At 35.4% G+C, this 17819-nt stretch overlaps 1 protein-coding gene across 1 annotated transcript; it reads right to left on the bottom strand.

Annotated features, from left to right (window-relative positions):
* Positions 1-6782: 6782 nt before the first annotated feature.
* LOC149159115 (WUSCHEL-related homeobox 11-like) lies at positions 6783-16265 on the bottom strand. The gene is made up of 5 exons (XM_089434188.1): positions 16128-16265; positions 8286-8481; positions 7347-7871; positions 6983-7194; positions 6783-6788 (listed from the first exon to the last, which is right to left on the bottom strand). The coding sequence occupies exons 1-5, from the start codon at positions 16263-16265 to the stop codon at positions 6783-6785; spliced, it is 1077 nt and encodes a 358-aa protein (XP_089290314.1).
* Between the last annotated feature and the right edge of the window lie 1554 nt (positions 16266-17819).

Raw genomic sequence — 17819 nt, 5'->3', positions numbered from 1 at the left:
GTTAAAAAAGGTTTCCAAGGGATTTGAAGGATTTGGAAGGTGGATAATTTAAACTTTATGCAACTAAATTGTTTCCATTGCTTGTAACCATTCATAGAAACTGATCGTTCACGTACATAGAAAGTAGCACGTGAGCCACCGCGTTTTGGGGCCCGTGATCCTCAGGAATTCAATAGAAACAAAAATGATTTAAACTACTGCCATGCAGTGTGACAGACATTTTCTTTTGTACTACGGAATATAAAATATCAATTTATAAATAAATAAAATATAACATCGATATATCAAATCTCAAGTTTCAGAGCTAATGGTAACATAAAATTTTGCTACCAAAGCTGTTGAAGTTGTAATTTCAACTGCACCATGTTTTACTTCAGAAAAACCATGCAGTTTTCCTTCTGTGCAAATCGCATTCTTTTACCCCTTGCCTCATTCTGTTTATCTTTGTTTTTTGTGATTGCGATCTTGCGATGCGATCTCACATCGCACATCGTAACTTTCGCCCATTGAGCGTTAAGCCCTCCGCTTTTATATCCACCGATTGCGATACTACGATACGATATCATCGCACATCGCCGCTTCTCACCTCGCCTCATCCCCCGATAACATTTTCTTTTGCGATGCGATCCTGTTGTTCATCTGTAGATCCGACGGCTGAGATTTGTTCTCGCTTGTGTTCGCCACCGCCATGCCTTATTTATGTTTTAAACTAATTTTTGTGTTCTCAAAGAAGAATGAAGGTTTTGCGCCATAACTGCTCACCAACAACATTAAAGAAGAATGGCCGAGAACAAGAGGGACGAGCCTCGAGCAGCCAAAAGCATTAAAAGGTTATGGGCTTCATTTACTTTTTACTGCATCTACCCCAGCAGAGCACCAGAAAGGGCCAACTTGTATCAGAGGCCCATGTTATATTGTAAATGTGGTTGGTGGTCCATTATGACACCTCCACAAATAACCTAGAAGAGATTTTTTTATATACAGATTACATATATACCCAGAACAACAATGTAACAAGAGAGTTAGTGGTGAGTTGATGAGAGTTAGAGCACAACAGTGCAGAATGCAGCAACGTAAAGAAAAGTGTTGCACAGTAGTTTTGTTGTCATCCCTCTGATAGAGGAAGACAAATCTTTTGTAATAGAAGTCTTTTAATGAATACAAGATTTTTTTTGTGTATAGCTGAAACTCCATCTACAACAAGTTAAAACTCCGTCTGCAACAAAACAATTTTTAGTTTCCGCTGTGTTAAGATCTTAGGTTTAAAACAGAGCTTTCTGTTCTCTTCATTTCTCTTGTTTGGAATTACCAGAAATTCCTCTCATGGTATCGAGCTTGTCCAGGCTCTTTGAAGGTGTCAAAGAAGCTGAAGGAAGGATTTCTTGCTGGAGAAGCTCAGTAGAGTGAAGACTCAGTCAAGAAAGATCCAAGGTATTTCTCAAGTTTTTTGTGTTGCTGTTGAAGACAGTTAGTGATTTTTAAATACACAATCAAGTACTTGAAGCATAGTTTAGAGTGCAAGAATGGCCAGCACCAGCACTAACATGGGTATCTTTAATACTTAGCTCCCACAATTTGATGGCAAAAATTATGACTATTGAGCAATAACAATGAAAGCCTTGTTTGCTTCCCAAGACCTATGGGAAATAATTGAAGATGGTTTTAAAGAACCAGCAGATGGAAATGAGTTTAATAATCTAACTCAGGCAGAGAAGGATCTGTTGAAGAGCTACAAGAATAAGGATTGAAAAGCCCTCTTCTTTTTGTATCAAGCAGTGCATGGAAGCGTGTTTCCAAGGTTAGCAGCAGCTAAGACATCCAAACAAGCATGGCAGACTCTCAAGACAACCTATCAGAGCATGGAGAAAGTGAAGATAGCAAAGCTACAGTTGCTGAGAAGAGACTTTGAGAATCTATGCATGAAGGAGTCAGATAATATTGACTCATTCTTCACACAAGTGATTGGTGTGGTCACATAGATAAGGACTCATGGAGAAGTTCTTGAAGAAAAGAGGATCATGGAGAAACTATTGAGGGTCTTACCCTCAAAGATCGATGTGATTGTCACCACCATAGAAGAGATAAAGGATCTCACAAACTTCTCAGTTGATGAACTACATGCATCACTGATAACACATGAGCAGAGATTGAGTAGAAATGAAAACTCATCTCTAGAGCATGCCTTTAAGACCCAGATGTCTTTTGGAAGAGGAAGAGGTCAAGGCAGAGGAAACAAGAGAGGAAGAGGCAGAAGCCAAAACGGAGGTGGAAGAAACAGTCCAGCAAATGCTCAAGGAAAAGGCAACAATTCAAATCAGAACCAAGGCCAAGGCAGCAGCCAACAAAGTGGAAAACATCATGCTCAAGGACAAAGGTATGAAAAATCCAATGTCCAATGTTATTATTGTAAAAAATATGGGCATTATGCAAAAGAATGTAGGAAGAAATAGCATGATATGAATAATAGATCTAGTGCAAATATCACTAGAGAAAATATCAGCCAAGATAATTTGTTGTTAACTTGTAATATGGCTGAAACAAAGAGTGATGATGTATGGTTTCTAGACTCCAGTTGCAGCAACCATATGACAGGAAACATAGCCCTGTTTTCTTCTTTAGATTAGAGTGTGAAGTCACAAGTCACACTTGGGACTGATAGTAAAATTTCTGTTATGGGAAAAGGAGAAGTAAAAATATTTACAAAGAAAGGTGAAAAGAAAACCATAGTAGATGTCTATTATGTTCCTGGAATGAGATGTAACCTCTTAAGTATTTGACAACTTGTTCAAATGGGTTACAATGTTTTATTTGTGAATGATGTATGCACCATCATGGATAGAGCACCCAGCAAACGCTGTATTTCTAAAGTGAAGATGATGAGGAACAGGATGTTCCCTCTCAGAATAAGGGCAGATTTAAAAAATAAAGAAGTAATAGCAACAGTGACACAAGAGGCTTTCCAAAGCGTACCAAAGGATGAAAATTAGTTGTGGCACTTGAGATTTGGACATCTCAACTTTGGAGGTCTTAACTTGTTGAGTAGAAAAGGAATGGTAAGGGGATTACCATTGATAGAGAAACTGGACAGCCTTTGTGAAGGTTGTATCTTGGGGAAACAACACAGAGAAAGTTTTCCATCAGGGAAAAGCATAAGGGCAAAAGCACCCTTAGAAATTGTCCACTCAGACTTATGTGGACCGATGCAAACTCCATCACTAGCAGGCAGCCAATATTTTCTAACATTCATTGATGATTTTACCAGAAAGACTTGGGTTTATTTTCTAAAGAACAAAAGTGAAGTGTTTGAAAAATTTCACAATTTCAAAGCACTTGTAGAAAATCAAAGTGCGCTGCATATCAAAGTTTTAAGAACTGACAGAGGAGGTGAGTATATCTCCAAATAATTTCTACGTTTTTGTAGAGAAAATGGAATACACAAACAGTTTACCACAAGGTACACTCTGCAGCAAAATGGAGTAGTTGAAAGAAAGAATAGGACCATCATGGATATGGCGAGGAGTATGTTAAAGGCAAAGCATTTTCCAAATGATTATTGGGCTGAAGCTGTACATTTTGCAGTGTATATTCTGAATAGGTGTCCTAGAAAAGTAGTCATGAACAGAGTGCCGGAAGAAGCATGGAGTGGGAGAAAGCAAGGAGTCACCCACTTGAAAGTTTTTGGTTGTGTGGATTATGCACACATTCCAGATCAGCTAAGGAAGAAGTTGGACAACAAAGGGGAGAAATGTTTTTTCATTGGTTACAGTGAGGAATCCAAAGCTTATAGGTTTTATACCCCATCTACCAAGAAGTTTTTTGTGAGTAAAGATGTTCAATTCATTGAGGAGGAAGCTTGGGATGGAAGCATAGAGAAAACAGTGAATGTTAAAAACTGTTTGTCTCATGATTAAGATGATGAGGAGATGGCTGAAATACATCCCCAAACAGTAGCGCCAACACAAGGATAGCAAGGGACACCCTTGAGGAGAAATGAAAGTGCTTCTCCAAGCACACCACAAGGAGGAAATTCAAGTGCTTCTTCAATCACTTGCACACCAAATGAAAGAGGTAAGAAGTTCAGAAATTTAAATGACATTTATGAGGAAGAGGCAGCAAATGAAGGTATGAATTCTTTGTTTGCATTATATTGTCATGTTGATGACCCTATTCATTTCGAAGATGCAATTAAGGATAGGAAATGGATAGAAGCTATGGATGAGAAGATCAATTCCATAGAAAGGAACAAGACATGGGATTTAGTTGAACTACCAAAAGGAAAAGAAGTTATTGGAGTTAAATGGGTCTACAAGACCAAGAGTAATGTTGAAGGCTAAATAGAAAGACACAAGGCAAGACTTGTTGTCAAAGGATATAAGGAGCAGTATGGGAGAGATTACGAGGAAACTTTCGCACCGGTTGCTAGAATGGAAACCATGAGAGCAGTGTTGTCCATAGCAGCACAAAACAAGTGGAAAGTTTACCAAATGGATGTAAAGTTAGCATTCTTAAATGGAATGTTAAAGGAAGAGGTTTACATTGAGGAGCCCCTAGGCTATGAAAAGAAAGGCCAAGAGCACAGAGTGTGCAGATTGAAGAAAGCTATTTATGGGCTGAAGCAAACACCAAGAGCATGGTACAGTAGGATAGATTCCTATCTACTGGAAAATGGATTTGAAAAGTGTGAGGGAGAACCCACCCTCTACATCAAGGAAAAAGATGGTAAAATTCTAATTGTTGTGTTATATGTTGATGATGTTATTTTCACAGGCAATGATGAATATCTCATTGAAAATTTCAAAGCAGTCATGAAAGAGGAATTTGAAATGACTGACATGGATTTGTTGAGATACTTCTTAGGAATAGAAGTAGATCAAAATGAAAATGGGTTTTTTATCTCATAAGAAAAATATGTTAATGAAGTGTTGGAGAGATTCAATATGCAGGACAGCAAGGCAGCAATCACTCCCAAAGTGATGGGATTAAAATTCAGCAAAGAGGACAGCAGCAAGGATTTTAATCCTAGTTTGTACAAGAGTATAGTTGGAAGCCTCATGTATTTGACTGCAACTAGGCCGGATATAATGTTTGTTGTTAGTTTAATTTCCAGATTCATGGAGAGGCCAAAAGAAGCACATTGGTAGACAGAAAAAGGAATTCTGAGGTATGTTAAAGGTACTAAAAGATTTGGCATTTTATATACTATTTCAGAATGTTTAGATTTAGTTGGATACACTGATAGTGATTGGGCTGGAAGTGTAAATGATCGGAAAAGCACATCCGGTTATGTTTTTCACATGGGTTCAGGAGCCATTTCATGGGCTTCTAAAAAATAGCCTATTGTAACATTGTCTATAGCAGAGGTAGAATATGTGGTAGCTACAATAGTAGTATTTCAAGCAGTATGGATGAGAAGAATGCTAAGAAGCTTATGCCAAGAGCAAGCAAAAGGAACAGTGATCTTTTGTGACAACAGCTCAACTATTGCATTATCCAAGAATTCTGTGTTTCATAAGAGAACGAAACACATCGACACAAAGTTTCATTACATCAGGGAATTGGTAAACAATGGTGAAATTGTTTTACAACATTGCAGAACTCAGGAGCAGGTTGCAGACATTCTGACCAAGCCTTCGAGATAGAAAAGTTTTGAATTTTTGAGGAAATGTCTGGGTATGACTGATAACCAAGCAGTTGAAATTAAAGGGGAGTGTTGAAGTTGTAATTTCAACTGCAGCATGCTTTACTTCAGAAAAACCATGCAGTTTTCCTTCTGTGATGCGATCATATCGCAAATCGCATTCTTTTACCCCTTGCCTCATTCTCTTTATCTTTGTTTTCTATGATTGCGATCTTGCGATGCGATCGCAGATCACACATCGAAACTTTCGCCCATTGAGCGTTAAGCCCTTCGCTTTTGTATCCGTCGATTGCGATACTGCGATACGATATCATCGCACATCGCACATCGCCGCTTCTCACCTCGCCTCATCCCTCGATAATGTTTTCTTTTGCGATGCGATCCCGCCGTTCATCTGTAGATCCGAAGGCTAAGATTTGTTCTGGCTTGTGTTCACCACCGCCATGCCTTATTTATGTTTTAACCTACTTTTTGTGTTCCCGAAGAAGAAAGAAGCTTTTGCGCCATAACTGCTCACCAACAAAATTAAAGAAGAATGGCCGAGAATAAGAGGGACGAGCCTCGAGCCGCCAAAAGCATTAAAAGGTTATGGGCTTCATTTACTTTCTACTGCATCTACCCCAGCAGAGCACCAGAAAGGGCCAACTTGTATCAAAGGCCCATGTTAGATTGTAAATGTGGTTGGTGGTCCATTATGACACCTCCATGCATAACCTAGAAGAGATATTTTTTATATACAGATTACATATATACCGAGAACAACAATGTAACAAGAGAGTTAGTGGTGAGTTGATGAGAGTTAGAGCATAGCAGTGGAGAACGCAGCAGCGTAAAGAAAAGTGTTACACAGTAGTGTTGTAATCCCTCTGGTAGAGGGAGACAAATCTTTTGTAATAGCAGTCTTTTAGTGAATACAAGTTTTTTTGTGTATTGCTGAAACTCTATCTACAACAAGTTGAAACTCTGTCTGCAGCAAAACAATTTTTAGTTTCCGCTGTGTTAAGATCCTGTGTTTAAAACAAAGCTTTATGTTCTGTTCATTTCTCTTGTTTGCAAATACTAGAAATTCCCATCGAAAGCAACAGTGTTCAACAAGAGGCTGAATTTTGCTGCAAAAAGAGCAGCACCAATGATAGAATATGCTTCATATCTGCAAAATAGAAAAAAAAACATACCCACAAGGCCACTCAGATCAAACCAACACACTTCTCTATTTAATATAGAAAAATATACCCATAAGGCAACTCAGATCAGACCAATACACTTCCATATTTAATTTTTTGAGACTTAATTCGACTCAGATTTATTCTATATAAATAAACGAAAGGAATATTTATAGCATACCAAGAAATATTTAGCTCCATGCTCCAGGCCTTCCAAGGTGAATCCCCATTCATTCACTAGCACTGACTCGCCAGACGAGTGGAGCAAAAGCGCATCATCCCCGAAGGAGGACCTGAAGTTCAGAAGCTCCTTGGGGATTTCCATTGGAATGTCTTTGATGAATACGTTTATTGATCGGTTAGCGTTACCGATGGAGTCCCCCTGCACGCTTCCTGCAGACCGAGCTTAATATTAGACATGGAAATGAAAATAATTTAGTCACGACAAAGCACAAATTCATATGCATAAGTGTATATGATATGTTTGCTGCTTGTAGTTAAGACAAGGTAACAATAATATTCCACAACTATCTGTGCCTATGTACCTTCATTGAAAATTCCGCTGCTTCTTGTTGTCCCTGCCCCTCCTAATGCTTGCATGTTACTGCATTGAGTATTGCTCATTTCTTGGGTCACCTGCATCTCGTCATGGTTCCCGGGCAAGGATGATACTGGCACAGTAGAAGATGAGTGGGGTTGATTTCCAACCGTTATAGGTTTAGAATTAACTGATGTTGACATTGATGTTGTTAATGTTGATGCAGTTGAAGATGTGGTCTTTGCACCCTTTGGGCCTGGTTTAGACTTTTGTGGATCTTGGACATGTCGCTTTCGCTTTCCTCTGGCCTTTCTATTCTGGAACCAGTAGAACACATTTACATCACCAACTTGCCCGAATTCTTCGAGCTGTGCTCTGATCCTTTTTATTTCTTCTCTGGGAGGGTTTACCACGCCAGAATTGAATATAGCTTCCAGGATCTGGATCTGCTCTGGTTTTGGATGCCATCTTGACTTTGTTTTGGGCATGCTCGTTTCCTTCTCCCGCAAATAATTACCTGACAATGCACCTGCTGTATGGAAAAAATATTTATGAAAACTAATATCGAATCTCTATTCGGGTATATGCACCGATATTGCCAATTACGATCTGAAATTCTATCAGAACTTAATCTTGTTCACAGAATTAAATGAAAAAATTTAGTTTTTATTTTGGCCTGAAAATACTAACCATTACAACCATATTTATCAAAATATTATAATTCATTATATCATTATAAAAAATTTAAACACGTGTAAAGAAGATAATAACCATTCCCCACCTTAACATTATCACATTAATCTGATGCCCGAGAAAGTATTTTAGTTGTTTATGCAAATGTAAGCATGGCTGAGACAGTATTATATCTATGTATTTGTGTATACTCCTGTGAATGAAATAGCATTATATCTACACGGCATCTGAACAAGCTTGATTTAGTTTGGACATGCATGAGAAAAATATTGCTGATCTTCAGAATATGGTGGCCTCATGGCTGAAAAATTAGAAGTTTCCGGCAATTTGTTAGAGGATTTTGATTTCAGGAACATTTTGGGCCAATGCTTTTTGGAATTCATATTGTGGGAATGGAGGGACCGGGTCCGCTCTGCAGGAGATATTTTGCGGCACTTGCCTTTGACCCACTAGTTTGTTGCTGCTCCTGCAATTTATAGACTCAACCAGAACAACGAAACTACAATGGGCTCTCCAATAAGTGTGAACAGATCACTATTACAATTCTCAATTTATAAAGCACCTAGAAATGCCATGATCAAGAAAATACTGAAATGGGATGAGTACAACTGAATAGCTGCAAGCTAACGGTGGAATGATTTCATGGTGCAGTTAGTTACATGAGGGCACTGAATGGTTGCTTGAACGCCAATGGTTTGAAGGTCAAATGACAATTTGGTCGTCTGTAAACTAGGAGTCAGAGAGCATTGAATGGTTTGAAAGTCAAATGAAAATATGGCCGCTTATAACCTAGTACCCAGAGGGCATGGATTGTTGAACAGAAATGGTTAGAAAGTCAAATAACAATGTGGCTGTCTGTAACGTCCTGGGATCCAGAGGGCATTAAATGGATGAACACAAATAGTTTCAAGGTCAAATAACAATATGGCAGTCTAACCGAGGATCCAAAATACTCTGGGTGTCTATGGTAATATGCCATGTTTGATATTTAACGTAATACCGTGATATCATCCTCACACTATATAGATCTTATATTTGGGTGCAATCTCATCATTTGTTTTTTTTTTTCAATTGTTAAAATTGGAATTGGTGGCTTTTAAAAAACCAAAATTAGATCATGAATTTTTGTTATTCAGTTTTTAATTTTTATTTTTGTTAATATATTTTTGTCAATATTTTGAAAATTTCTTCGAATAATTAAAATTTACAAATTACAAAATAAAAAGTTAAAATATATTATAATTAATTTACTAAAAATAAAATAATAAAATTTTATTAAATTTTGAAGTAAAATCTAAATTAAAATATGTTTTTTTGCCTTCAAAATTATGGAAATCCTAGTCATATTTTGAAAAAATAAGGTAGGGATTTTTGTAAACCTAATTAAAAACTGTTAAATTTCATAATTTTAGGTGCCATAGAAGTTTTTGATGGTGCTGGATCCATTTCTACCATCAAAAACAAGATTCAAATACTGCCTATACAAAAAAATTTCAATCTGCTTCTATAGACAACTCCAAACCAAATAATTAAACTATACTCTATTTGTACTTACAAAATTTACAACAAAAATATACCAAAAATTATCAAAAACACGATTCAAATACTGCTTATACAAAAAAATTTCAATCTACTTCTATAAACAACTCCAAACCAAATAATTAAACTATACTCTATTTGTACTTACAAAATTTACAACAAAAATATACCCAAAATTATAAAAGAATCAGAAAATAATTATACTACACTTTATTGTAATGGTGTTGTTGTATCTGTAACATTTTTTAATGCTTTGTCATCTTATACTCTCGTTCTATGGTCAAAATGCATAGACTTCAGATTATTGGCCCAGTAAAAATTGGTTTAAAAACTATTATATAAATTCTTTGAAATAAGCATTTTAATTTCAAAACAACCTATATTATTACTTTGATACTTAAGATGTAACATAAATTTTAATATTGATTAAAATAAATAAAAATTTTAAAAAACATATAAATATAATAATTAAAAATAATCTAAATATGATACTCAGAAATGAGGGACATAATTTTAATTTTCGTTCTAATTACCATCTCATCTTTAAGGATGTTGGGCTTCCTTTTGGTTACGATTTATACGCAAGTTAGGTCTCCTTTTGGCTACGATTCATAAAAGGAAAGAATATGACCTTTTGGTTATAATTTATAAATGGAAATATTTTGTAATGATTCAAGGGTTAACATTGTTTTATTTAGTGTTATATTATAAAAATATTTTTTATGGGAAGTTGAAGACAATCTTAATTATCAAATGAATATTAATAAATAAAGAGAGGTATGGTTTGTGACGAAGCACATCCATTTTGTACAGATTTTGTTGTTTCACACTTATGGTGGGGTTATTTATCCAATTTTGGGCAGAGCAGTTTTAAATTTAAGATTAAAAAATGTGTTATATTATAGTTTATTAGAAATAAGTAAAATAAAATTAAGAAAATAAATATGGACGAATTCGGAAACTTATTATACTTGTGGGAAGCATATATATTGAATTGAGTTGGCAAATCTGATATATTTTATTTAGTTTTTTATTGGACTGTATATTATTTTATTTTAATTAAAATAAATTATGGCTTTCTCTAAAGTTTAAGAAATTGAATTCTGTTATTTTTTAATAATGTTTTATTTTTTTTATTATACCTATTTTATTCACTATTCAGTTTTTAGTTTGACTTTTTATTATTTTGTTTTGACTAAAAATTAAACTCTAAATTAAATTTGATTATTTTTTAACAATACTTTAATTTATTGATTTTAAATTTCAACGATTAGCCTTCTTATTGTGAAATGATTATATTTTATCATCCATATTTTGTTTTAATAAGGCGCACATTCCTACTTTAATACGCTAGCTATACCCATGTGCTTCCTTGCTCTAATTCCATTTATTGTTTTAACTTCCTATGAATTATCTTAGAGGGATATGGGTAACTCTCTTTACCCTGTTTGCTTTCCATAAGTAACAAGATCTTTACGTGGAGCACTAAAAACTTAATTATGTTCGCTTCCTCATTATGAGCGGTTTAATTTAAAAGTAAGAGATTTTTTTCTTTTTCAAGGTATTATGCTGACATTAACTTATGTGGTTCTTCTGGTTCCCGCACGTGACACCAAGCCTTACTTTTGAGAATTATATAGGTATCCCCTTAATTACTTCTCTATTTTTTCAACTAAAGATAATCCACAATATACTTTTTATTTCATATTTCTTTGTTGCTGGTATTAACTGGGCTTATGTTGTTTTGGCACAAGTATGCCATAACCCAGTCTCCATTTCAAAACTTTCTTATTCAATTCTCTCCTCTCAAGTAAGAGACTTTGAATCCTTTTCTACTAAAATTTCTTATTCAATTCTCTCCTCTCAAGTAAGAGACCTTGACTCGTTTTCTACTACAGGTTGGACACACTTGCGTGTATTGGTTTGGACCACATACTTATTTCTTGACATATTCACTTGCTCTAGTTCAGGGTTCATGTTCCTCTTTTAAGAGCATTCAACGGTGGATATCTTTTAGGTGTGATCAAAGGGTGGAGACCGATTAGAGTTAAGCTTAATCCACTTACCCTACTCCTCCCAACTACTTTATTCACAACATTTTTTTATTAGCTTTACCACTGTGCTGCTATGTGCTTTGGCAAGGGTTCAAAGGTCATGTTTGAGAGTTCGATGGTCATTTGGCCTTCATTACACCTATGAATCTATACCATTGAATTCTTGAAACTTCAAAGCTTAATTTGGATCCTTACTACTCGCTCAGGTATATATATATTTGATTTTTTTTGTTACATTTTATTTCACCTATACCTTTACATTTTATTTCACCTATACCTCTCTTTGGTTATCTTGCTTCATTAATAGTTTTATTGTCTTTCTCTTTAGGAATCGTGATCGATCTGACCATTGTTTGGAACTCAAGAAGCTCTCGCTGTGTCACTTGGGTTGTAATATCATCTTTGTAGGTGAAGCTCACTCTATCCTCCCTATTCTTTCTTGTTTCTTTATACAACTTCAGATTTTGGTGAGGGTTTCTACTTTGCTAGCTTCATATCTTGCACAAAGTATATATGGAGCATTCATTCCACTTATTACACTATGTATTCATACCAGTGGAAAGGTAATTTTGAATTGAATCTTCCCTTTCATATTGTTAGTATCATCCTGATCAAATGGTTTATACAGGAAGAGTTCCAACTCCTTTCCATGGAGTTTCAACCTTTGGCTTGTTGAATTTGTTTTATTATATTTTTTTCTTCACCAAGAGAGGATTTTTACAGTTCAAATGAGGGCATAGTATCCTTTATTCTAACAATGTAGAACCATTCTCTATATGCGTTCTCATGCTGAGGACTTTTCTTTTCACTTTCAATAGTTATTTCCCTTCCAATAATTTTTATCAATTTCCTGTCTACAATTATGGCCTATCATGTTATGAGAGGGGAATGTTTTCCAACACTTTGACTTTTACCCCATTGTCTTACACATTGATCTACTTCTAATTTTCCAACTTTTGCATGCATGAGCTTGAGGCATTACGCTTATCCACTAGGGTTTTTAGAACCCTATGAATGGTTTCTCTAGATTTGTCTTTTTTTTGCTAGGTTATTTTCAACCCTATAAGGTTTTTGACATAACCCTATTGTTATATTTGTTATAAATACTTCATTGTAAGGCACAATGTTTGTAGGTAAGGCCTCCAAAGAAATCCTATATAAAATGTTTTAATATAACATCAACATGATATGTTAAAAGGCATGCATTTTTTTTTTTATTTACAAACCTTTTTAGTGAAGTGCACACCATGACTTATTGATTCATATGACAAGATGGAAGATGCAAAATATAAACCTTTGACATTGTAACATTACCTCTTAAGCATTTCATTGAGTGTGTTTTAACAAGTTTAACTACTTCAATCTATTGTAGATTTAAAGGTAACAATTTTGAATCCCAAAGCTTAGTTATCAACTCAAATTGTAAGCTTTCAATAGAGGTCTTTGTTCTCCACTCAGGCCATGTGTCTAAATTTAACATGTCACTACCTTGTTTCCTCCCTAATTCAGTGTGGACCTTGACAAACATTGTAGGTATAGCTCATGCCTTTATCAATTTGAATGGTTCTTCCTTCTATACAACAGAAGGTAAGATTTCCCTCAAAAATTCATCAAGGTTTCTATCCTATGTGCTACCACCCAAGGCTAGAGGCAACCTTAGATTGAGTTCCCTTGCACCTTTAGGGGTCATAGTGGATCCATATTCTAACATTACCTTATTCAATATTTCATCTTCAACATCATTGGATCTAACATACATTATATGTTATATGTGATTGGGATATTATAAGATGTTTTATGTAAAAGAAGGCTAATGAATTTAAGATCTTTAATCATGCATGTTTCAAATCATTGAATTAACTCAGTAAGCTTTTTTTACCTGGAAGAAAGTCCATAGTTAAGTGGGAAAAAAATGGCAAGTTGCTAAGATTGAAAGATTGAGCTAATTTTAGATTAACAGAAAGTTTATCACATTGTTTGATGTTTTTCTTAAGGCCACAAATTTTGCAAATTGTTTTCATTAATGAAGAGAGTCAACACATTTTGTATACTCCTATAATATTGTTCACTGTTTTGTGGCACAAATTTTGTTTGGATGCAAATAGTTGAAGAAAATAAATGGAAATAAATGAGAATGAGGAAAAAAATATTAGTTGAGAGTCAATTGGGTCTAGCCTAGGTGGTTGAGAGGAGTGTTATTCTCCCCACCTAGGATCATTTTCTATAAGTGATACATTGAGCTCTTAAAGAGTATATTGTTGCCTTTGTGAATTTCGAGGAGCCTTATGCTTTAGAAATTTGTGTGCTTAAGTGTAAGTATGATTTTTCCACACTATGAGTGTTTTGCAATTATAAGGTTCAAAGGGTGAAGTCTTTGGTGTTATTTAGTTTCTCGTGGATTTTGGTCGAGATATTAGATTTTCCTTCAAGATGTATGTTTATTGAGGGCCACATTCATACTGAACATGGAAATATAAATGTAGTTTGGGTTTCTTGCGATTAAGCTATTATCTTATCAGTTTACATGGTAGTCTGAACAGAAAACATAAAACAAGCAATTATGAGTTGTTTGAACATGGGTTTTTGCATTCCTCCAGGGCATCAACTTAATATTGCCTTTATTAATTATACGTTTTGTGTGTAAATATGATGCAAAATCTTGATATGTGTTGTTGTCATATTCAAATTCCTTCTAGATATACCATTATTTCTCTAACTCCAATTCCATTTATTGTATACAATTACTTCTTGTATACCATTTTCATTTATGTAGAATTTATGTAGAATGTAGGGTTGCTAAGATCTATAAATGCCTTTACACTATTATTTTTGTTCTCATTTTAAATATGTCAAAAAGAAATATGCAAACAAAATGATCTATAAGTTCAAAAGATATAATTTCCTTTGGATATATATGTATAATTTAAAATTATGTAGATGCCTATCTGATATGTAAGTGGCTAGAATGAAAATGTGATATAATATTTCTTTATTTAATAATAATAAAGAGGTTTATATTAAACTCGATAAGTATAAAATACTGGAAAACTGTTGTACATTTATTTTGTTGATCAAACACTAAATTTATATTACTGTGGAGAAAACGAGTACATTCAGAGTGTCATCATCTCATCCTTCCTCACTCTGACTAGATTTGTTGGCAACTAGAGATGGAATATAAGGTAGAATATTTAACAATTTGCACCTTATTTCCGGAGGGCTACATAGCCATACAAGCCAAAAAAATGATAAAATAAGAACTTATCTTGTCACATTAATTTCATGGTGGCAGACACGGTGGGTGCATGTTTGAATGAGTTGATTTCTCCCTTTGGTCATGTTGGTGAAATTTGTTATGCTGTAGTTGAGCTTCAATCTTTTGCAAATGTTCAATTGTTCGTTGCTCGCTTCTATGAATGTTTACCAATTGTTCCAATATTTCGTCTTGAGTGAACTAAATATCATTTTAATATGCCACATTTAATTACGATCCTCGTACCGATGTCATGGAGGATATCGAGGTTGGACTGGATCCCTCACAGTTGTGCAACAATTGATTCCAAGGAGGCGTCGTGAATGACACAACCATGGGGTGGCATAGGTTTCTATGCTATCTCCTCCTCCCTATCTAAGATGGCTAAAAGAGTCTCGATGGAGGATGAGGCTCCCCCACTAATGTTGACATGGACACGGTATCTATCCCCTCGATGTGGTATGCCTCTTTGCCTCAACATACTTGCACGAAATAGAAGAATTCCAGGTAGACCAAGACCCTAGTTCAGTGGGTGCTTGAGCTTGCCACAACGCAACACAGTCCAAAATACACACCACAAGACTACAAAACACCGGGGATGAGGGGTTCAACTCCACCATACAAAGACAAGACTGCCTGAAGCCCCTCGGCACAATAAAGATAATTAAATTTCTCGATAATAGATAACCATTAAGACATAACAATATACTTCCAAAGTCTTGTAATGGGGATCTCCCAAGACACTAAAGACCTCCTAACTTGACCACTGAGTTGTCATGAAACAAAAATAATAGATTTCTCTTTCCTTAAAGACCCCAATCTGCCTGTGCTCCTGGACCAATTGGGACCACAGTCACAAGAGAAGGGTACAATTGATCACAATTCGAATGTTGGAGGCTTAAATTTATTCTCATAGGGGACCGAGACACCACTCAAATATCACCAAATACTTGTCACCCCTAATAACTCACAGGACCACTAGTGCAAAACCCAGTATTACAAACCCTATGGATGACTCACTTAGCCCAGCAAGGCCACCCTCTCACTTGAATGATAGCTCGAACAAAAAAAATAGAAAGGATCTCAAATATAAATAGTAAACACCAACTTGAAGGACAAAGTGTTACCGAAAAGCGCTTGATGAAATATTTCCACCAACATAGAAGGAAGGATGCCAATGGGTGAAGAAGTTGTAACCCAAAGAGGAACCAGACTCTCAGCAATGAAAATTCCCTTGACCTTAGTGCACCTGAATCCCATAAAATGTCTTGAGCACAAAACCACTTACAGGTGTTGATTTTAGCAAGTAACTCCTTACCACCTTGACCTTTCGACTTTCGCTGCAGACTTGAATAGTAAGTGCAACTATCACCACCTTGCTCGACATTCTTTCTATTCACCTTCCTTAAGCAAATTGTAACCTTCCTTCACTCAATCATACAATATGCCCCTTCCTTCTTTAGAGACTTTCTTTGTCGGGCAAAGTTCCCTTGACCTACTGTTTTTAACATGCATGTATAACAACTAGCTAGGGGTGGGGATCCCAAGGCCCCCTCGATTGCGGGTTCATCTCCCAATCAGGGGAAGATAATTAGCTTTCAATTAACCAAGTGATAGTCTCTATGTCAGTAGAGACAATATTTCAACACTCTTGAGCTACACTCCAACTAAGGGAAAAATCCTAGTGGTCCTCCTTAGTGTCCGAATTAGCTAACTAGTTGGCCACTTTGTTACTTATCCTTAAGGTATGTTGGGTGATGGCATAAGGGAAGCTATCTAGTAACACTTTGATCCTCATAGTGAGTGACTCTAGTCACCAAATATGAACCAATTTATAGTTGGGGGCTCCATTGATAATCTTTTGGGATATGCTAATTACTAGTTTTAAATCCCTTGAAATTTTTATCTTAGGGACCTCGAGATTTCTCGTTAGGAGAATGCATTTGTCAAGGGTCATCCATTCGATGAAATATCAACCTGAAAGTGTCCTCTTAAGGAAAATTAATAAAATAATAGTTAAAATAATAAAGTAAGAGTTATGAATTTTGGAGGGAAAATAAGAAAACTACATTTTTCTTTTTAATTGTATTTTTGACTTATCTCTTTATAGCTTTACTCAAATTTTAAGTGTAGATACTTATTGGATGCGGAATTAAGTTATGCATACATTTGAGTATACATACATTGATAAAAATTGAGGATACATTAAAAAATGTGTTGAAAATGTTTTTTTAATGTATCTTAAATTTTTATCAATATGGGTCTTCTCTAAAGTATGCATACTAGGTACTCATTAGATGAAAAATTTAATTTTGCATCCAATGAGTGTCTACAGTTTAAATTTGAGTAAACCTATAGGGACATAAGCCAAAAATACAATTAAAAAAAATAGTTTTTCTTCTTTGCCCTCCAAAATATTTGTATGTACCTCTTTTTAGATTTGAAGGATTTTGATTGGTTTACATATTATGACATGGAAATTATGTGAAAATTTCATGGGTATTTTTTGACTAAAATTTCTTCTAATGATTTTTGCCACATTATTATAGGTGACTCCAGAAAATTCAACGAAAATACCCAATGGCCTTCCTTTAGAATTTTTTTTATAATGCCTCCAAAACCCACTGGGCATGGGTTCCCTTTAATGGCCTCATCAAAAATTATTTTCACAAAGCCTTGCGGAGGTTTGAGAAAAAAGAGGGAGAATGGGCTTGTAGCTCCTTCTCTCCTTCTGAATATTCATGCATCATCTATGTATAGAGGTTTATGGTGTTTAGAATTTTGGATTCTGTTTGGTATGCTTTCTAGTCCTCACTCCATTTTTATGTCAGAATAGTATCATGTTTTCAATCAAAGTCTTCCAGATGGTGGCAAGTGATGATTCCTAATCCTGAAAGCTTTCCCTGTTCCTAAATTTCCAGATGTTCTAGAGAATCAAACG

The sequence above is a fragment of the Pinus tabuliformis genome, chromosome 5_2 (genome assembly GCF_031772625.1).
Source record: "Pinus tabuliformis cultivar Carrire ecotype Pingquan chromosome 5_2, CPIR1, whole genome shotgun sequence".
NCBI classification, from domain to species: domain Eukaryota; kingdom Viridiplantae; phylum Streptophyta; class Pinopsida; order Pinales; family Pinaceae; genus Pinus; species Pinus tabuliformis.
This window is presented reverse-complemented; position numbering and strand designations above follow the sequence as displayed.

Bases quoted from the DNA above. Each gene is read 5' to 3' on its own strand.
- LOC149159115 (XM_089434188.1), bottom strand. From the start codon at position 16,265: ATGTCGAGCAAGGTGGTGATAGTTGCACTTACTATTCAAGTCTGCAGC. The intron at 7,872-8,285 runs GTCCAAACTAAA...TTTTCCATACAG, and splicing joins GCAATATTTTTCTCATGCAT to CAGGTGCATTGTCAGGTAAT. The intron at 7,195-7,346 runs GTACATAGGCAC...CTCGGTCTGCAG, and splicing joins CAGCGGAATTTTCAATGAAG to GAAGCGTGCAGGGGGACTCC.